General features: G+C 35.6%; 1 protein-coding gene across 1 annotated transcript in view; it reads right to left on the bottom strand.

The window, feature by feature from the left end:
* The window catches only part of LOC138693089 (acidic amino acid decarboxylase GADL1-like), a 99,888-nt gene extending 76,672 nt beyond the window's left edge, over positions 1–23,216 (bottom strand). The window contains exon 1 of the mRNA XM_069816697.1: positions 23,059–23,216. Coding sequence (XP_069672798.1) covers positions 23,059–23,205 — 147 coding nt within the window. The 5' untranslated portion in view covers positions 23,206–23,216. The remainder of the gene's footprint in view (positions 1–23,058) is intronic.
* Between the last annotated feature and the right edge of the window lie 284 nt (positions 23,217–23,500).

The raw sequence follows: 23,500 nt of genomic DNA, 5'->3' as shown, positions 1-23,500 counted from the left end.
TATGTAATCAAGATGCATCCACATTTAATGTCATTATCTTTTCAGATGATAATGCTACGCCACTGATGCAGACTGTGACTATACTCAAGTCGAGTGTTACGTACACGAACAAAAAGTGGCGTGAGGTTGCCACTTTTTCCCCATCAGTATGAACTCCCGACCCCTGGTCTAAACTCAGACCTCGTTTTTTAAAACTGTATGGTCTCAAATGGAAATTATTTCTCATTTACTCTAATCTAATACTTATCTAGTACATCCACTTTGGCACACATATAAATGATAATTTACAGTCATTTTATGCAGAAATATGCGGTTAAAAATTTGTGGTTTAGGCAACTCTGGCACTGAGGTGCTCAATTGATAACAGCATTAGAAAATACCAGGATTGCTGGATGTAGGCTTATTTATCACAACCATGGTACCGAATAGAAAAATTGAAGAACTCGGATGCAGTGTGCTATACATGCACAATGGAAGCGAATGTTATAAATGGCTTTGGCATAAGTATATTTGTCCTTTACTTTTAGATTCATGTGAAATAAGATATTGTTTCACATTTGATTTTAATTAAGATTGCCTCACTTCTCCTGTGGTAACATTTTTAAGCGATTATTTAATCTGAAAAATGTATTTCAGAAGAACCAACATTTTCTCCATTACCTTTTTTTCTGGTACAGTACAGTCCTTGACAAAAATTTTAATTTTCCTTATTAAATTATTGTGGCTCAAAATAAACTTCTAGTTTGGCTCAAAACATGCTGTTTTCGCTCAAAAGTCCCCGGCGTGGGTTCGAGTCCCGCTTGGGCTGGTTACCTGGTTGGTTTTCCCCGAGGTTTTCTCAACCGTAAGGCGAATGTCAGGTAATCTGTGGCGAATCCTCGGCCTCATTTCGCCAAATACCATCTCGCTATCACCAATTTCATTGACGCTAAATAACCAAATAGCTGATACAGCGTCGTTAAGTAACTAAATAAAAAGAAAGAAAGAGAACGAAGGACAGGAAGACAACGAAAGGAGCAAGAACAGAAGAGACGAGATAAAATAAATAGAAAGAAATAAAAATCTAAAATCAGAAGAGAATAGTGACAAAGATTAACGGTCTTACTAATAAATCGTGTATAGTTTTTATACGAGACTTATGCAGAGTTACTAATAAACCATGCATAAGCGATGGATGTATAAGCAGTCTGTAACTATACAATGGGGATTCCTTTGCAGTAGTTATATACACGAAACCCCTTGTTTAAGCTTGTATATAGAGAAAAAATGGCCGCCCTTCTAACAGCTGTTCGTATCGACTGTCATTTTATGATGATTGTTGCCTTGTAACCACAGAAGAACAAACCAAAGAGCACAGAATAATTAGAATAATATTACTGTAGCTTGTACTCTTTGACCAAAATATGGTGTGTTAATCGATCAGAGCCAGTTGTACTATCGATACTTAACACGGCACACTAGAACGCTCCACCGGATGCAATAGAGAATCTCAGATATTCTATTACCTTTCGTAATGAAGTAATGACGAAACTATGACGTAGCTGTGTAACAGTTATACTGTTATACACGACGTATGTAGTGATTATTAGTAAGGAATTTACACACGACGTATAACCCTAGTAATGCCGCAACCCTAGTAATGCCGCACTTCGATTATTGTAACGTTTTGTTAAGTGACCTAAGTTCTGAACTCTCAGTCAAGTTACAGCGAGCTCAGAATATGTGCGTCAGATACGTGTGCAACATCCGACGATATGATCACATATCACCGTCCTTCGCAAGTCTCTCGTGGCTCCGACTTAAAGAACGCAGAACTTTACACTCTTTGTCTTTACTCTTTCGAATTCTGCACACCTCAACACCAAATTACCTTTCGTCTCGTTTCTCTTATCTATACTCTAACCACGACGTAAATACCAGATCACTTATCTGTGGCACGCTAAATATACCTCTTCATAGAACATCTTGTTATTCCTCATCTTTTACAATATCCACCTCGCGTCAATGGAATTCCTTGTCACAAAGTATTAGGGGCTGCAAGACAACAAACACCTTTAAGAACAGCTTAAAAGATAACCTTATTAGCATTTCACTCCAATCATACTGATTTTAACTACCACTGACTACACTGTTACTTTTTTCTTTAGACATCATCCTGATTGTGCTGTATTTTCAAAATTGCTTCATAATAATCTCTTTCTATTATCTAATATCATTTGAAATATATTAACATTCTATGTATTTTAGTTTAATTCTGCTACACAGTTTATTTCAGTGTTTAATTAATAGTTCATAGTATTTTGTTGTTTAATTCGTAAATAACTCTTGTATACATGTAACTCTCATCTAAATCAAATTGTTGAATTCTTTGTAAGTTCATGCATATGTATATACACTCTTTGGTGGTTGAGTGGAAGAGAAGGCCTTACGGCCTTAACTCTGCCAGCTAAAATAAATCATTATTATTATTATTATTATTATTATTATTATTATTATTATTATTATTATTATTATTATAATAAACGAGCTACTCATTGTATAAGTGTAAGAGAGTTAAACGTCTGTATATAGAGTTTTTATTACTAAGACCGTAAGAAGAGAAGATAGTGAGATGAAGATAAATAAACAGGAGAAGAAAAGAGGAAAATAAGAGGCGGAAATAAACAAGGATTAGAGAAGTTGGATGGAAAGGAAAAGCCCAGACACTGTGGCAGCATGACAGAACGAAGTACCGTAATAAACCGAAACTCTAAAGTTATACGAGTGTGGAAATGACCGCGAGCTGTGGCGGGAATAATGCATTAGTTGCTGATGTTATGACGAATTGCCCCTCCGGCGACGCTGGAACCTGAATGCGGAAGGGCAAGGATGCGCAGGCTTCTGTCAATGCCCCCTGCAATTACCTGCTTCACTACGGCGGCGTTCAAACACGGGCTCGGCACAGACCACGTGAAGACTTCTTCGGCTGGGTCAGCCGTGCATATAGAGTGCCAACAAAATGAAGTCGCTTTACAGCATTGGTTGGTAGTTACGTGCAATTTCAATGGAAACTAATTGAGAACTGTCAGTTTCGGTATGAAGTCAGTTTATTGCTACAAACTTCCTTTATTAAAGGGTTTCCGTAAGGATATTGTTATAAAACAATTCAATTTAGCCATGTAAAATATTTGTTTACAAACTAAAATATGAAGCTTACAATTTTTAAATTATACATAACACAATCTTCCATCTTAAGTAAATCATATTAATTGTTAAACCCATAAAGATGATTTCTCAAAATTGAAACAGACCCCTTAATAGTGATAATGGCCAATCGAAGGAGGAATGCTTTATCGAATAAGGTCCCTGAGACAAATAACGTCATGTATACCTTTAACGCCACCCTATTAATTTTTGTTAAAGACACCAGTTTTCGGTAGTGCACTAATCATCATCATCATCATCATCATCATCATCATCATCATCATCATCATCATCATAATCATCATCACCATCATCATTGGCGCTACAGCCCAAAACGGGCCCTGGCCTTCTTGATTCTCTGCCTCCAATCTTCTCTATCCCGGGCTCTCACTTCCCAATTCAGTAGCTGCTGACAATCTTCCTTGATTGAGTCCTTCCATATTTTCCTAGATTTTCCAATAGGTCTTTTGCCATATATCTGATCCTGCATAGCCACCTTCGGTATGCTTGAATTGTCCATTCTCTGAACATGTCCAGCCCATTCTAATTTTTCGATTTCCACTATTACTGGTAGTGCACTACTGTATTCGCTTGCAATCTAGTGATGAAATGAGTTACTAGCTGTCCGCTGACATATACGAGTGGCATGATATTCCGTCATTTTCCTGATGTGTGTTGATAATGAAAGGCTGTTCTTATCTCAAGGTAAGAAGCAATATTATATTTTGTGTATTGAGCAAATAACTACATTAAACTATATATTTTCGTGGTCCTTAAACATTCTTCTATGCATAGAAAGTATTTGCTATCTATAAAATTTGAAAACGTTAGAGAAACAGGCGTGTCATGTTTTCAAGTACTCAGTAACGCTTTAACGCCATTTTAGGTTATGTTAGTACGGTACTCAGGCTGACAGTACAGCACCAGCAGACTGTTCTGGCTAGGAGAGGTGCAAGAAAGAGCATCTGGTTGCATCTGAGCACGCAGAAAGTGTCACAATAAATTTATTGTTGCATGCGCTAATGCTCTTTGTCCACCTATGGTTATCTCAGCGTTTGAAGTCTGACTAGTAGAAAGATATGCCTCCTGCAACAGAGACTGTCATGAGCGCCTAGGGCTCCACGACAACTGCTATATTCATCCATTGGCTTGACCAATTCGCCCGATATAAGGTGGCAGGAGAGGTGGTGTTGATATTTGATGGGGAATCATCTCATCTGGACGCAAACATTGAAAGTGCACTGATAATTACAGAATCACACTTTATTGCCTTTCCAGTAATACAACACATGAGCTGCAACCCATGGATAAAGTGCAAGCACTAGTTGGATGTGTTTTATATGTGAAGAAGATCGCGTTGAGAACATGCCGTTATGTTCATATTGTGCGAGGTATTTACATGATAAGTGTGAAAACGTCAGGAAAAGTACTACGTTTTCAACTTACAAATGTTCAGAATGTGCACAATGATGATATTGGTTCAGTTGCTTATCGAACTCTTAATTTTTTATTTTACATAACTTAATTTTTTTGTTTTACTTATGGGAAAACATTCATATTAAACTAAGGTAAATGCTTTTGTGATTAATAACTTCCTACTGTGTTTCATTGTCTTTTTATTTGAAAGTAAGGAGTTGCTGGAAAATATATTTTCCTAATCCATCTGGTGTTTCAGTTTCAGATCAAGAATCTTTCATTAGTATTGAGTGATTTTGTATCTTTTATTTACAAAAACTCAAATTTAGTTGTTTAGTTAAATTTGTGTTGCTTAGGAAAAATAATTCATTAATAATTATGTGTGTAGGTTACTAGAAAATAGGTGGCGTTAATTGGACAAGCTGTTCCTAATAACGCCAGTTTACAAAGTTTTCCTATTTGAGTTCTAATTCTTGTTCGGTATATAATATATCCATCTTCATTGTGCTATTTTGTAAAGATAAGATTAGTTTCTATTTCATAATTTTCGTGTTTGTACATAACTTATTTCCAGAGCAAAAGTGACTTAAGTGTTAAGGTGGCGTTATTTGGTACGTGTACCTTACCAGTGATGTCCAGAAATTAGCAAAGAAAATTTGGAACGGTTCCTCATGCTCCAACCATCAATCCCGTTACTGTTTAATTGTCTGCATTGTATTTTAGTTTGTAAAAATTGGTTGTGGGTTCATATATAGGGTGGTTCACGAGAATTTACCGCCATTTACGGAGCTTATTTCCTAAGACATTCTGAGCAAAAAAGTCCTATAGAGATGGATCCTAATCTCAATATTTCCAGAGTTACACTAATTTGAAGTTGTTTGTAAAATACCTTTATTCTTAAGTTTTAAGGGTAAAAGAATATTACAGATAAAGAATGAACTTTTCAGGGGTATTATTTCTTTAATTAGCTAGTATTCTGAAGCTAAAAATGTGTTGTGAATTCCATAATTCCTTCATACAGATTTTTTTTTCGATTTTTACGCATTTATCGCAACAATTGTTACAAATCACGCCACTCTTATAAATTCTTCAAGACTGTACATTAGGATGCATAATTAAACTCTAAAAAACAAAGTTCCTAAAGTCGTATGATTTGTAACAATTTTTGTGATAAGTGATTAAGAATGATGTAATTTTTAGTTAAAAACTGAAAAAAAAATCTGTACAAAGCATTTAAGAACACATCGATCCGACGTAGCTCAATGGTGAGAGCGCTTGGTACTTAGAACCAAGGACCCGGGTTCGATCCCCGGCGCCGGAGCGAATTTTTCTCCTCTAATATTAATTCAGAACACTAGCTAATTAAAGAAATGATACTTCTGAATAGTTCATCCTCTATTTGTAATATTCTTTTACCCTTAAAACTGAAGGAAAAAGGTATTTTACTAACAACTCAAAATTAAAGTAACTCTGAAAATATTGAGATTAGAGCACGTGTTTATATGACTTTCTTGCTCAGAATGTCTTCGAAAAAAAGCTCCGTAACTGCCTCTAAATTCTCGTGAACCACCCTGTATAGGCCTATCTTTTTCCTAAAAAATTGACCTCTTCTGGCTGGCCGCTATGAGATTCAAACTGGACTGTAGGGTCCAGGATTACTCCGGATTTTGAGTTTGGTTTAAACGCAATTATATCTATATGCCGAGTACTGCCAATTGTGGCGAGACCAGAAACCTCCTTATAGACAGTGCACCCATGATTCCTCAGAGCTTCACTATCGTACCCCGAATGAGATGGTTTAACAAAATTCATGTGACAATAATTTATTTGAGGTAATAATTGAAAAATGTTGAATTATGTACTACAAGTTAAATTACATAGCGGCATTCAAGAATATGATCAAATATAATGAAATACAACGAATGTATGGGACATACGCTTGCAGTGACGTAATAATTTTTATCTTTGTAACCTATGATGATCCCAAGTTGAAACGTATCAGTTCATTATATCACTAATTGAGGCGTACTATATATTTTTCCCTTAAAATAGAAGGTCCGCATTTTTAAATATGAATATATGAAAACTGTTTACCATGTTTTTTTAGTGTATTTGAATAGGCCTACTTGCAGAAAAAAATATAAGCAATAAAAACTATCATATATTAAGAATGTATCACCCAATTTTTGTAAATTTATCTGGAGACGTTGTTGAGACATAGGGGAGACTCATCTAATTTGGCAATATTTGTATTTTGACACAGTTTGTAGTTACATATTCTGAAATTAAATATTCCTCTATTATGGAATGTGTTTAAACATTAAATCTCAATAAACCTCTGAAAGAAAATTCTACAAATCTAAATTACTTTACACATAACACACTAATAAATAACAAATGACATGTTTCCAGATTTGGTACTTCATCAGGATAAATTGGCAATAGTACAGGGGTAATTAGGCAATAGGGTTAAAAAGTAAATTTTTCAAAATAAAACAGTGGTAAGAGGTTTATAAGACTTAATTTACTGAGACAAGAAGTCACTAAACATCATAAACACAAAACAAAAGCAAAAAAAATAAATAAATAAATAAATAAATAAATAAATAAATAAAAAATAATTGAATGGATTTTTTCGACCACTCTTATTAATTATATTGAAGAGTTGTCTTCTAATTTCTTTTGCCGATAGCCCAAACCCAAGTTCTTGCATTTTGATTACATATGTCACCAATTTTTGCTCTTCCTCAACAGTTAGAGCTAGAGGTCGTCTTTTCTTGGGAATGACAACGTCATCGAATCCTGAGGATGCATACTGAAACCTCTTTAAGTTGTTAAAGGGCACATTGTACTTCTTAGAAGCCTTATAAGTCGACCATCTATCTTTCAAGACACTCTCAACCGCAGCCCGCAAATCATCTTTGGAATATTTTTCAGAATAATGTCCTCGCTCACTTGGCATATCTGCAACATACCACACAGTGCTGCATTGAAGACTATAAAAATCCCTCATACGTCCCTACTCTTAAATTTTACCATCGAGTACACATTCGTGTTCAAAGAGAGCAGCAATATATCACTATAAAGGAAAATGACTAATTCACACTACCCTGGAGAAGACATTTTTTGCTAAGAACATAAAACGAGCTAAGGCCTGATGAGTTATTAACAGAAAATATTAATTATATAAATGACTTGCCTATAATATGGAATCTCAGCTTTTGATATATAATGCACAAACATACGTAGGTAATGAACAACACTTTCTTTCCGTCTTTGTATACACACGTCCACACAACCACCACGTCAACAGGAAGTATTCAACACTTCTTTCTATTAGTAACAATATCTGTCACTATAATGCGCGGATTCGGATGAAACGAAAACTAAAAGTACAGTCAGATGTTGCACTCTATGAAGGTGTCATTGAACTTCTTAAAACTCTGGAGGAAATTTGGCAATAAAAGGAATACAAGAATATTGCCAAATTTCCCATATTGCCAAATTTGCCGAGTTTCCCTATAATTTTAATTGAAGCGGCGTGCTTAGAAAAATATGATTTTTCTTCATGTTTGAAATGCCACTGACAGAAAACGAAACGCACAAGAGATATGAAACTCGGCAGTTTTAGTTAAACAAACCCTCAAATTTTGAAAGAAATCGGAGTCGGTCGGGTTGATGTTGTTGATGTTTATTAACTTTACTGGCTTTGAGCCAGAGGCCGTTTTAGGGTCTTATACGCGCAGGATGCCCTCTCCAGCCATTGTACATAAATAATAATAAATATATATTTACATACTGTGTATGACACTATTTCTGGCATAAGTGCCAGTAGGTGTGTGAGTGCGGTGATTAGCTTTTTATTTATTTTATTTTATTTTTTACTTTATTTTTTTTTATTATTTTGGTGTAGGCCTAATTTGTTAATTTGGGATGCTTAAGGAATGATGAACGGGACAAGAGTTCGGGGTAAAAGATATCAGTTGATAGACAGCATTAAAGTATTATATGGGGAGATTAAGAGGAAAGCAAGAAAGGGAGATGCTGGGTTTGCAGTTAAAGACCTGCTCTTGGGCAAAACACTGTGCATACATACATACTTTTTTTTTTTTTTTAGTTTCCCCTTCCGGTGGCAGAAGCGTCTGAATCGTTATGGAGACTTTCATGGTGTGGTGTTATTTTATTGATCTGCCTCTCTGTTGCTGTCGTGTGTCCTCTCAGACAGTATTCAAATTTCCAACACGTGTTTGCGGTTTTGTTTGTGTGTTTTAGTTTGGTGGTGGGGGCTGGTGGTAGTTGTAGAGGAGTTTCTCCAATGTTGTTCTGTTGTTTGTGTTCGGGGGATTTGCGAAGATGTGTTCTGTATATACGCAATTTACTGCCGAATGTGTGTATTTCCTGTTTATGTTGTTTAGGTGTGTGAAGAGTGGCTTTGTTTTTGTCGTAGTGTAAACTGTGTTATTTCTGGTGCGTCTGTGCAGGTGGAAGATTTGGCGGAGAATTCTTCTTTCGCGTGCTTCAAATTTCAATTGGGTCGTTGGAGGGGCTTGTGCGAGGAAAATGGAGGGATGTATGCATAGGGATCTAACCAATGCTTTGTATAGGTGGAGGAGTGTTTCGGTTATACAACCGGGTCGATTGATGCCACTTAGGTAGCTTATTGCTCTGGTGGCTGCGTTATATTTCCTCCAGGTTTCTTTAGCTACTTCGGTCCAGGAGAGTTTGGAGGTGAGGGGTATTCCTAGATATGTGAGATTTCACTGGAGTGGAAGTTGAGTATTGGCTATTGTGATTGGGTTGTTCTGGAGGACCCGAGTCCGGAGTTTTGGGCGGAAGACGCATATCTGTGTTTTGTCTGTGTTGACTGTGATCCGCCACGTGTTGGTCCAATTTAAATTCTGCCTGAGTGTTGCATTTAGTAACTTGGTGATTTGATATATGGAATGATCCGATACAGTAGAAGATCTAACCCTTATTGACTATTTCAATAAAACCTAACCTATTATTAAATTCACTGTCTAAACACTTCTTACACATCACAATAAGCGTTCGTATCTTAGAATATTGTTTCAGTTTATTTATAACATGGTCATAGAATCCACTGTTTAATCAAAACAATTCTATAACATTGAAAAAGTGCATCAGTTCACTTCCATTTTTCCATTATATAAACCTGTTATTATTTCAACCCACTGATACACCATTTCTTCAGATCACAGACTGTTTTTTCTTCCCTACTGCCATCTCGTTTCGCACTCCTGACTGGAAGTCTGCACGGGCTTGAGTCAAGCCTGCCCGACTCGTGGGCCGGGCTCGGGTTGAAATTCATTTACGCTTGTCGGGTTCGAGCCGGGCTCGGGCCTTAGAGAAACGCAAAGCATATTTTTCAGCGAAATATACACTGATTAAAAATAATACGAAGATTTTAATGCATACACAATTAGACGTCCACCCGACACCCACCCAGAACAGTACACTACCAGTATCGTAAGTTATTGTTTAGTTCGACTCCGTATTTCGTAACGGAATTTGCCTAGTCTCTTCTCTATCATAGACATAGTAGAGCATTAATTATTTGTTTTACGTGGGAGACTGATGGACCACTCTTTTTCATACTCTACTGACGTGATAGGTCTATCTCTCGGAGTTGTTCCTCACCTCTGTGGCCTCTGGCTTCTGTTTCATCTGATAATCTTCGGGTTTCGGATCGGGCCCGGGTGATGATTATAAGCCAATCTCGGATTTCGGATCTCGTTCATTGGGCCTAAGAATTTCGGCCCGTGCAGACCTTTACTCCTAACACGCCTTACACACTACTCACCACATTTATTATTTTATTTTTTTAAGTTGTTATTTTTTTGTTCTTTGTTTATTGTTAATAAAATAACATGTACATTAATATAGTCTTAATTATTCCCTGAAGGAGTAAACACATACTTAACACAAAGATGATTATTTGACACAAAGTGGGTTAAAAAAATAGGAATAAATTAACTTTTTAAAAATACAATTTCAATTTTAACAATTTAAATTATACAAATACATCAATAAATCAATATATATTCTTTAAAAATTAAATTCCTAACGCTATTTTTTAAATTTCTGAAACTAAAATTTTCTAAATTCGGGTATTTTTCAATTATTTTATTATATAACCCTAGATCATATATACCCCAGATAGGTCGGCCTTATAGGCTTTGAGTTAACAACTTTTGTCAGGTTTACTACGCTGCCATCTAGTTGCTACATAAGGAGTCACGTCACAATTCCTATATTAATTGCAGGCAAGGGTCCAAGAGACCTGGTACTTTTAATAAAAACATCTTAAAAAAAAAAGAATTGCATTAGCGACTGGACTGCCATCTCGTGCTCGTTTACGGCGGACGGGTGGCGATCCTGGCGGTTGTTCTCTTCAAAGTGCAAACGGTTTTAACATAGCGATGACCTATCTGTTACATACATGATCTAGGATATATCCTTGGACGAAAGTAGGTACCATGGCTAAGAGCTGTGCTTGTGAAACACTTTGGTTCCTCTAGTCGTATAAAATCGGATCTTTTAGTTCCATATTTATGATGATACAATTCGAATGTATTACGATTTTTATATATGAAGTTTAATAAGGCAATATAATAAATTTATTTAATTTTCAAAACATTAAAATCAGTGAACAAAAGCTCGGATGAGTAATCAATTGGTTTATTAAGACATATTTTAATTATTCTTTTCTTAATAAGTAGGTATTAGTTGAGTGAGATTAGAATTAGAACGACGCTGTATCAACTACTAGGTTATTTAGCGTCGATGAGATTGGTGATAGCTGGATGGTAGGTTGGTGAGATGAGGCCGAGGATTCCCCATAGATTACCTGGCATTCACCTTACGGTTGGAGAAAACTCGGAAAAAACCCAGTCACGTAATCAGCCCAAGCGGGGATCGAACCCGCGCCCGAGCGCAACTTCAGACCGGCAGGCAAGCGCCTTAACCGACTGAACCACGCCGGTGGCTCCACACTTATTTCACTTCCCCTTTCACCAGTCTCTTATTTCGTTGACTCAGCATTCTTCTGTCGTATGAAACTAAAACAGAGGTAATTTCCAGAAATGTGTTTATGACAAGCTTACATATTTACAGTACCCGTTTCATCATGATTTATTTGCAACTTTTCGAACCCGAACCTGGTACGATGACCGTGACATGACAAGTCTATTCTTAGCCACGGTTCTTCCCTCGCATTCAAAATGCCGTTTCAGTCGATAGTTCATAGTCGTAGTAGGCCCATAAAATGCATATGTGTAGGTCTTACATTGATTATAAAATCAATAAGAAGAACCGACAAAGCTAAACATTTACATTGTAGTCAGCTTGTTTTCACAGCTAGGCCCATTACCTTGGACGGAGCTACATAATCGAAACAGACGTGTACAGTCTTAGACAAAAAAAAAGACCTGCTGCCATACACTAAGTCCCCTTCGTAAGATTTCGTTGATTCTGTGAGAGTTTAGGTTTACACTTGAAGGAATTCCTTATGCACGTCTCCACTCTGTTTTTCCTTTGTTTTGTTTGTTGCTTTTTTCTGTTTGTTAGTAGGTCAAGTGTTACGAATAGGGACCGTATTTTGTCCCAGGAGTCTACAAGGTTAAGTATTACTGGAGTTTTTTTTACTATAACGTACGAGTGCGTGCATGTAGCAAGCGAAGTACTTCTGTCTGCTCACGCGAATCTTGTTTTGTCAAGCTGGGAATAACAAAACATAGACCACGTTCAGTTACACTAATATTTACAATTTATATTATTTAAACTATATGCAGTAGAATACGCTATTTTTACTATTTACATTATGATAAAGAATGCAGGTCTACATTGTTCAAACATTATTTGCACCAGCCGTGGCGAAAATGTGATCGTGCGCCGAGCTCCTGTGTAACCTTCAACGTGCATAGCACCTAATGGAGGGAGACGGACACCCGAAGGGGAAGTGAAGCAACTGTCTGACTTATTAACGGACTTTCATTTTCCTTAAGTCAAGCACGTCAATATAATTTGATTGATACAGTATAAGGTTACAAACTAATGTTTAGTACGTGTGACGAAGAAAGAAATGAATGAGAAAACATAGGACACATTATCACAACCTAAAATTAACTGTCTTCAGAATGTCTCTGCGACAGAGTTTCGAAATCAGGAATTATGTCACTTACTGCCAGTCGTAGTTGATCACGAAGGTATTTGTCTATCAGTCGTGATCTAAATTTGGTTTTTACTGGGTATTTTCATTGTTGAAAGTAATTTTTCACTAACGTAAGTTGTAAAGAACATGACTTCAACAGAGCAAGCGAAAGAACGAAGCTTCGGATATTTATTTTTTGGCAAAAATTTGAAAAGTTCAACATCTGTCAAGTCCTTACATCTAGCTTTCATTTAACATCACATTGTAAATCTGTGCGTTTAAATTGAAGATCTAATCGCATTCTTCTTACATCTGCTGAAAAAGGATCGACGTACAGAGATAATAATAATAATAATAATAATAATAATAATAATAATAATAATAATACTTAACCTTTACATGTTTCATGAGTAACATGTAGTATAATGCCGTTTTATGTTATACAATCGTTTTCCTCGTAATATTAGTGAACAAATCATACATTTAATATTCTCATCATATTGGCAGCAAAGAAATGCGTCCTCCCATACTACTTGAAACTTTCGAGAGAGACAGTGCGATGATACGCCACTCGTAGGTCAGAGACAAATGGAACTTAGTTTGACTCCAGTGAGTGAGTGGGTGGGGGCTGGGGGAGGTAGGAAGCAAGAGAAATGTACAGCTATCATTGCGAGCCACAATGTGCTCGTGAGTCACATTTTCGCCACGGCTAATCAAGGGTAACACATAGCTGCAGGAATGGCACGCGCCCACTGCGACTGTAATGGTGAAATCATTATTGTGAATATATAAATATACTGACGTGTATCTAGTTTTAATGAAAAACTTGCTAAAATTTGGGCGCCCACTACTTTCTGTACGGAAAGAAAATGTACTCATCTGATTTTAGTGAAATATCTTGCTTTATTAACATAAAGGAAACCATGTAGGCTAGTGTTTTTATTGAAATACTAGCCGTACCCGTGCGCTCCGCTGCACCTGTTAGAAATAAATATAAAGTACATAATTAAAATAGGACGTTTGATCCAGGGAACATTCGTGTTTGATAGAAAGATAAATCGTTTAATATGGTACTTAATTTAAATTGTATTTAAATAATTAAAATGAGGTCATTTTGGTCCAGAGACACTCATTTGGTGCAATGACAATTCCTTTAACATGTGTCTTAATTTTTATTACATGCAACCATAGTTTAATGAAGATTGATATCATTTAGATTTAATGTGTATATTTTATTTTACTTGTTATAGGTTTCCATTGAATTATGGTAATAACTTAATTTTAACCCTTGTTTTCTACGTATTCAGTAAATGGCGCTTGGCCCACTATGGTTCTGAACCCTTCAAATAACTTAAATTATATTATATAATATTACATATTATATTATATTATATTATATTATATTATATTATATTATATTATATTATATTATATTATATCGGAAGTTACTGTAATAACATTATAGCATTATGTCCATCTAGAGAAACTACACTTTCCAATGGTGAAATAATAATTAATTATACAAATCGGTTAATTTAGCTTCCGATATTACTTCATACAAACACAGAAACATTCTCTATAGGCTATCTTTTATAGCTTTCGATTGCTGCTGTCCAAGGCCCCTTATAGACGAAGTCATTTGTTTTTTAATTCATTACACGGCCTTAGATGCAGTTATTTTAATTTTAAAACTCATTTATCTCATTAAATATCAGTCCTATCAACATTTTTCAAGGAATAAAACTTATCGAAAATTATTTTTAAAGAAACTTTTATTATGTAACATTTTTCACAAAAATCAATAATAAGCGAGATATTTCGATTTATTTTATTCAGGCCCCCTTATAACCCCCCTTTTAAATAATGTATTTTGAATGCCATATAGCCTAAAATCTAAGTTACAACGAACTTAATTTATATTCCAATTTTCATCGAAATCCGTTCAGCCATTATCGCGTGAAAAGGTAACAAACAGACAGACAGACAGACAGACAGACAGACAGACAGACAGACAGACATACAAACAAAAATTTCAAAAAAGCGATTTTCGGTTTCAGTGTGGTTAATTATATGTTAGGACCAATTATTTTTGGAAAATCGAAAATTACCAGAAAAATTTCGGCTACAGATTTATTAATAGTATAGATTATGTCATGTGTGAAGTTAAGAGTCCAATTAAAATAAAAATTGCAATGTAACCGATTTTTTCCATGTATTTTACTTACATATTTCATTCATGCAGTGATGAAGACCTGAAGTCCTACAGTATTGTTGCCTATAGAATTCCTAGCCTGTATGTCTATGATTGAGAGTTAATATTAAGCCTAAATTGAATTCGAATCATGTCGATATGGGTAAAGAAAATGTTTAACATATGTAGGCCTACAAATTGTTATTTTAATATTTCTACATCATTTTAATACTGAATCGAATTTTGCGCGGCCAGATAGCGTGAAAGGATCACTGTGCGACGTCGAGTCTTACGCGTCAGACAGCAGAAAACATCAGACTGACATTAGTACAGTACCATTATTCTAGATTTAGGCCGTCATCTGTTTCGTCTCCTAAAAGATCGTGAGATTTTAGCTATTCGTTCGGTCCTCTCAGAAATCTATTGACTATTGCGACGTAATATTTACAGACTTGGCAACTGACCTTTCGAACAAGCTGCAGCGTGTGCACAATATGTGTGTCAGATTCATCAGTAATGCTCACAAATTTGACCACATTACACCCTCGTTCAAATCTTTATCCTGGCTGCAACTTAGTAACCGTAGAACACTTCATTCGCTCTCTCTTCTGTTTCGAGTTCTCCACACTTCTACTCCAAATTATCTTCGTTCCCGGTTTAACTACTTATCCTCCAGTCACAATCTAAACACCAGGTCACAGGAGAGCCAAATCCTAGCAATTCCTGCCCATAGAACATCCCACTATTCATCCTCTTTTACTGTCTCAGTTCCCCGTCAATGGAATTCTCTACCTCAGAAGATTAGGGGCTGCCAGACAATAACCACTTTCAAGAAAAGGCTAAACGATTTCTTACGGGCGCAGTCAAATTGAAATTATACTTGTGATCGAGCTTAATAATTTAATTTAATTTAGATATGACTATCATTATTATTATTATTATTATTATTATTATTATTATTATTATTATTATTACATAATTATTTTATTGGTGTTGTGAAGACGAAAAGAATTGTCATTGTATTATATTAATTATGTATTATATTGTCTTGTATTTGTAGTATTGTATTGCTTTGAATTGTATTGTATTGTATTGTATTGTATTGTATTAATTATGTTATATTCATAGCACTGTAGTAATTTTTTATCATACTGGTTGAGTGGAAGAGAAGGCCGAATGGCCTTAACTCTGCCAGTTAAAATAAACCATTATTATTATTATTATTATTATTATTATTATTATTATTATTATTATTATTATTATTATTATTATTATTATTATTATTATTATTATAAATCTTGTTTGACTCTTAGGTTCTGTAGATTTGTTCATCACTTTTAAGTTAACGAAATCATTACAAATTAAAAATACAACATTAATATAATAAGCACCTGGAAGAGCATCATATGTCGATAAAAGGGGGTTTTGTTGTGCTCAAAGATTGTCATACTAAAATCATCAAGATTAAGACGAAAGCTGTTCGGCTGTGGTACTGAATTCCTCCATGTTGTTGGGATACATTTTCCAGCCATTTTTTTTTTTCTAAATTTCTGAACGAACGTCGCTTTCTTTTTTCCATGATTAAGGATGCCTTAATCACAGCGGCATAATCCTTAAAAGACAGAGGACTACTGTTACTGCGGTTATTGTTAAGTTCAATTTTTTCACGGGCAACCCGCTGTCAATTCAGACAAACAACCTTAATTTTGTTAATTTTTTATTCCTATTTGGCAATTCAAAAGAATATACGTAAAGATTAATTTTTGGTCCTACAGAATATATCTGTCATGGTAACAATAGTTATTAGAGAAAAATTCGCTCCGGCGCCAGGGATCGAATCCAGGTCCTTGGTTCTACGTACCAAGTGCTCTAACCAATGAGCTACGCCGAAGTTCAATCCAAAGCACCGGATCGACCATTGTTACCGTAACAGATACAGCTATTCTGCAAGACCAAAAATTGATCTTTACGTAGATTCTTCACCCAGCAGTACATAATACTGTGGAATCCCGGACACCAAGTCACTCAATTGAGTGCGCTCTTTGTATAATGGCAGTTGACTTAATATATGTCAACATATATGTCGAACTTGGAGTCAGGCCACAAAGGGAAAAACACTAGAGGAGAGGGATTCGATCCGGTGCTGTGGATTGAACTTCGGCGTAGCTCAACGGTTAGAGCACTTGGGACGCAGAACCAAGGGCCCGGGTTCGATCCCCGGCACCGGAGCGAATTTATCTCCTCTAATAACCAAGTCAAGAGAAGCTGAAAACGGAATGAATGAAAATTTTCAGACTGTGGTATTGTTGAATAATTTCGAGGGGAAAAATTGTTTCGAGGCCGGGTATTGAACTCGGGACCTTTGGTTAAATGTACCAACGCTCTACCAACTGAGCTACCCGGGACCTCTACTAGACACCGATCCAATTTCTCCTCCTTTATCCACAGGCCTCAAAGTGGGCTGACAACCTTCAAGCAACCAGCATTGAGTGCACACTAACTCTATGTGACTTAAATTGTGGTTTTCTGTTAACGAACAGTGACGTGTATTATGCAAATCAAGCTTTCAGGTATAACTCCCTGTAAAGTTGATTTGAATAACTTCGAGGGAAAAATTGTTCCGGGGCCGAGTATCGAACCCGGGACCTTTGGTTAACGTACCAACTCTCTACCAACTGAGCTACCCGAGAACTCTACCAGACACCGATAGTGGTATTGTTGTCAGTGTTGTTGAGATTTATTTATTGGCATTTTCTCCAGCGTTCACGTCGCAAATGGAGGTTCTAAAAAAACACTGTACAAATCTTTAAAAAATTATGAAAATTTTTCTCTCTGAACACAACCAATAAAAACCATCAGATTGAGTGGAAAACTACCGAAGTTGGAAACACTGCACATGCATTGTGAAATAACAGATTTCTATATGTAAATTTATCAACAGTAATCTCACTAGACGTTTTGATTAATCTAGAGAAAATCAGAACTCGAGTGGGATTTAATTGACTATTACACGATTAGAAGAAAGTATATAAAGATTAGAAGTAACGAAGTACTCCAATGCAATAAAATATTAATTGACTTACGAAAATACAACTGTCTTCAAATGTATTATTGTACCATCTCAACATTGCAAATATTACGCTAGATGCATGCTAGATGGCAGTAGTGTCTTTATACAGACACTGTAATGATTACTATTCAATAAATCTTAATATTAGACAATCTCTGATACCGGTACGTGACTATCCATAATATCATATAGCAGAAGTTCTTTTTATCCTCTGAGAGCAGAAGCTATAACATAACCTAACTAATATACACAAGTGTTAGAAAAGTTTTAATTAACGACGATGACATAAAAAATAAACATGAATAATTTTAAAAGGAATAATTATTGAATGCACAATTTTCAAATTTGAATGTGGTTGGTGGTTCAATTGATGTTATATTGGACGTGTGCGTAATAGAAGTGGAACTCGTTGATTTAGGCCTACATGGTGTATTCAACTTATTCAGGATTTCCGAATGGTGCTCTTCATTTATTTGTAAATCGGATTTCTGAAGATGCATAGGTATGATCAGTGATTTTTATTAATTCTTGTTCTTGAATGCCAATGCGAGTCATATTTGAAACTGCTGTGCATCGACTGGAGTGGTTTGTAATTATATATATATTTTTTTGACGTCCAGACCAGCGCAGTTTCAATGCTAGGGACGCGATAAAATTAAACAAATGCTAGGGACGCGATAAAATTGTGCGATAAGCAGCCATGATTGGTTGACATACGTCCTTTCGTACCGTTTTATTGGTCAAAAGTAGTATGACGTAGTAAGAGTGTAATAGTCTTAATAAAGGAATCACTGTAACTAAATGGGTTTTCCAAAAGTCTAGAAAATCTTTAGACCGTTTTCAAAATAAAAGTTACTGTATCAGTACTTATACAAATAGGCCTATACAAGAGTTATTTGCTCGTATGGTTGTTAGGCATAGATGATAAATATAGTCAGTGGCGGCAACTTTTGGAAAACATTGGGTGAGCTGAAACACGAGTTATAAGTTTAAATAAATAAATAAATCTAATAATAATAATAATAATAATAATAATAATAATAATAATAATAACAATAATAATAATAATAACAATAATAATAATAATAATAATAACAATAATAATAATAATAATAATAATAATAATAATAATAATAATAATAATAATAATAATAATAATAATAATAACTTAATTTGACCGCAAAACTCTTGCAATCATAAAAGCGAAACTGACAAATACAAAGTCTAAAGTTAAGTTTATGGGGAAAATTTCAATACCTTTCGAAGTAAAAACAGGAGTAAGACAAGAAGATGGACTCTGTACATTACTTTTCAACAATATACTTGAGAAAGTAATACAAGAGTGGTGTAAACAAAAAAACAATCCTCAAAATTAATCAACCAATCAATTTAGGCAGAGGAAAATTAAAGATAGATTGCCTAGCATTTGCAGACGAATTAGCAATTTTACCTCATGACGTCATAACAGCTGAAAAAACAGATTGAACTGCTAGAAGAAAAAGAAAAAAAATTCCAAAATAGAAATCGCGGAGAAAATCTGTCTCCAGATATCCTTCGAATACGTTACCTGGAACCAAATATGGTAAAATTAAACGAGTCCCACAATGTAAATACCTCGGCGAAATGATAGGAAATTGGAGTTGAAACAAAAGCGAACGAAATTAAATGCCAAAAAAAATGGAGACAGCATTTCGGCTTACTGAAAATATTTACAATAAAAAGTGCATATCCAAACATACAAAACTAAGACATTATAAACACGTCACTAAACCAGAATGTCTCTTGGAACATTAATTTTATTTTGAATAGAAAAGCAGATGTCGAAAAAAAAATCCAAAATCTTAAGGAAAATTTTTGGCCCAAAAGTCATAGTGACATTAGGAAAAAAAAAAAAAAAAGGTTAAAATTTTACGGACACATCAAAAGAATGAACCCCGACATACTCGGAAAACAAATAAGTGTAGTTGAATTTTATGAAAATAAGAGCAAAGCACAAACATGCTATAAAATGGATTGGCGAAATAAAAAAATGACTTAAAATAGCAGCAATCACACAAGAAGACATCTTAAACAGAGAGATTTTGGAATCAAATTTTAAAAATTGGCAAGTTGACAAAGAGAAAAAACCGACAAAAAAGACTGGAACAATGTGGACTGAAGAGAGGAAAGAAGTCCACAGCCAAAGAAAGAGACAACTGTGGGCAAAGAAACGCCTCTAAGTACTTTGCATAGTGCTAAATGGGCTTATTCGTAATAATAATAATAATAATAATAATAATAATAATAATAATAATAATAATAATTGAACGGGTTACATCAGCTGCTTGTCTGTGCTGATGGCGTGAATATGTTAGGAGAAAATCCGCAAACGATTAGGGAAAACATGGGAAGTTTACTTGAAGCAAGTAAAGAGATAGGTTTGGAAGTAAATCCCGAAAAGACAAAGTATATGATTATGTCTCATGACAAGAATAGGCCTATTGTACGAAATGAAAATATAAAAATTGGAAATTTATCCTTTGAAGAGGTAGAAAAATTCAAATACCTGGGAGCAACAGTAACAAATATAAATGACACTCGGGAGGAAATTAAACGCAGAATAAATATGGGAAATGCCTGTTATTATTCGGTTGAGAGGCTTTTATCATCCAGTCTGCTGTCAATAAATCTGAAAGCTAGAATTTATAAAAGAGTTATATTACCGGTTGTTCTCTATGGTTGTGAAACTTGGACTGTCACTTTGAGAGAGGAACATAGGTTAATGGTGTTTGAGAATAAGGTGCTTAGGAAAATATTTGTGGCTAAGAGGGATGAAGTTACAGAAGAATGGAGAAAGTACACAATGCAGAACTGCACGCATTGTATTCTTCACCTGTCATAATTATGAACATTAAATCCAGACGTTTGAGATGGGGAGGGCATGTAGCACGTATGGGCGAATCCAGAAATGCATATAAAGTGTTAGTTGGGATGCTGGAGGGAAAAAGACCTTTGGGGAGGTCGAGACGTAGATGGGAAGATATTAAAATGGATTTGAGGGAATTGGGATATGATGGTAGAGACTGGATTAATCTTGCTTAGGATAGGGACCAATGGCGGGCTTATGTGAGGGCGGCAATGAACCTCCGGGTTTCTTAAAAGCCAGTAAGTTGTAATAATAATAATAATAATAATAATAATAATAATAATAATAATATCTTTGGGCCGTCCGCTGAAACGATGGAATGAGACCGTAACAGGCCACCAGGCTTGATATGTGATCAGAGGAAGAGGAAGAAGAAGAAGAAGACAAATTATTGGGTGGGCTCGGGCCCATATAAGTTGGCGCCACTGAACATAGTCATGAACTACTTCAAGGTTTAGTCCATTTGTCCCATTTCGTCCCTATTTTTGAGACGAGAACTAACAGGTAGTCTGAGATATCCTGGAAGATACGAGATAAAAACCTCGGCTTTTCTGTAGCATGCGACACTGGAACTTCCAACTTGCATTTTTCAAAGTTCTACGGCGTGGGAAGCTAGTTGGGCTAGTTTAGTTATTCGTATGCCTTACTTATATGAATCTATGACAGATTAGTTTGGGCTTTTAGTATGACTTGCATATACGAATCTGTGACAGGTTAGATTAGGTTAGTTTAGGCTTTTGGTAGGCCTATGCCTTGAATACACTAAGTAAAGTGAAATATGCCTTTCGCATTCATTTTGAAGTGTCTTACCTCTGTTCCACTGGATGATGTTCGATTAAAAAGAGTTGTCATTTTTTATGCAAATGGTGTTGTTCCCCTGGTGAATGGACAAGTTAAATTTTACACGTGGGTGTGCAAAAAAAAAAAGTAATACTAGCATTTCATGTGTTTTATTTGTGTAGAAAATCATTTGCAATAAGAGTTCGAAGTTTAATTTCCATTTATTTCAAAACTCATTTTTGACATCTCCCTTTACCCAACAAACACAATCGAAATAATCACTTTTAGGTTATCTATACCGATCAATTCTTTCCAATTTGTAGCTATTTTGTAATATGTTTTCAAGTCAACTGACATGCTATATGATTCTTCATATTCCAAACCACCTTCCCTTCGAAAATTAGACCATTTTTCCACTTTATTCGTAAAAAAAAACCTTCATTGTCGCGTGCTATAGAAAACTCAATCTCATTTCTACCTGACCTTGAACCCGGGCAGTTTAAGCTCATCGTGTCACTCTACTATTAATTAATTAATTAATTTACTTATTTATTTAATTGAAGTTTGAAATGAATACAAGTTAATACAATGAAAGTTAAACTAACCCACTCCTGAATAAGTAAGACTCGTGCTCAGGAGGGGATTCCAATACAGACAAAAATAAAATTGAGTATGAATACAGATTAAAAAGTGTTTCATATGTTTAAACCCAAACTATGATAAGAAGCTGCATTGCTTTTACATTTGGGTTCAGATAAACGCAGAGAATTCATATTTTTAGTTCTATATTTATGTATATATCTTTAAAAGTTAAGATTTCTGTGAACATATTTTAATAAAATAAAATAATAAATTTGTTTAATGTTGAAAAGTTTGAAATGTTTAAACAACACTTCAGTTGGGTAATCTTTCTGCTTTTTTTTAAACAAATTTTTAATACTTTTTTCTGTAGTAAAATTAACGGATATAGGTTGGATTTATGTATATTTATTTATAAATATTTATATAAAACAACTTCACTCCTATCCATATGGGAGGAAGATAATTTTCGGTTTCCCTACTGGGAATTGAATTCGGGTACCCTCGTTTTGCAGACGGATTATTTACAACTACAGACAAAATGCAACACTAACAATGGTGACGTGATAATAACAGAAATAGATACTTATGGCATGAGTATGGGACAGTAATTTTAGCATAACGTTTCGCTTGAATAACAGACCAGATGCTCCTCTGGGCTGAACCCTGGACGTCTTTAGTCCGAATCCGGTACTATCTGCACATTCAAGGTTATCTTCTTTATCAACGTGGACGTGTTTTATCTCAATTGCGATATTACGCACCTGTAACTTGTGTGGGTGCTGGAAGCGCACGATAGGGCTCTTTCTGGAGGGCTCGAGGACTCCATCGTCGCACAGGAGCTGCAGCATCCGCGCCAGAACGACGGCGCGCGAGGCGCTCTTCTCACCGTTCCTGCCACGATCGGCCATGTCGCAGCACTGCGCGGATATGCCGCCCGCCCGGCTTATTGATTGAGTCATCCCCTCCACGAGCACGCGCACCGGCTGAGGGGGAAGGGGGAGCCGACGGGGAAAACTGACGAAACTATCGCTAGTCGGAAGAAATCTGATAAACAGTGAATTGACGAGACGGGAAGAAGTGACGAGAATGTCAGTTGTAAACTGATGAGGCGGATCGGGAGAAATTGACTGACGAGAGAGAGAGAGAGAGAGAGAGAGAGAGAGAGAGAGAGAGAGAGAGCAAAAGCTGACTACCGAGATGATC

This window comes from Periplaneta americana, chromosome 2 (assembly GCF_040183065.1).
Source record: "Periplaneta americana isolate PAMFEO1 chromosome 2, P.americana_PAMFEO1_priV1, whole genome shotgun sequence".
NCBI classification, from domain to species: domain Eukaryota; kingdom Metazoa; phylum Arthropoda; class Insecta; order Blattodea; family Blattidae; genus Periplaneta; species Periplaneta americana.
Note: the sequence above shows the minus strand (reverse complement) of the source record. Positions and strands in the feature narration are given on the sequence as shown.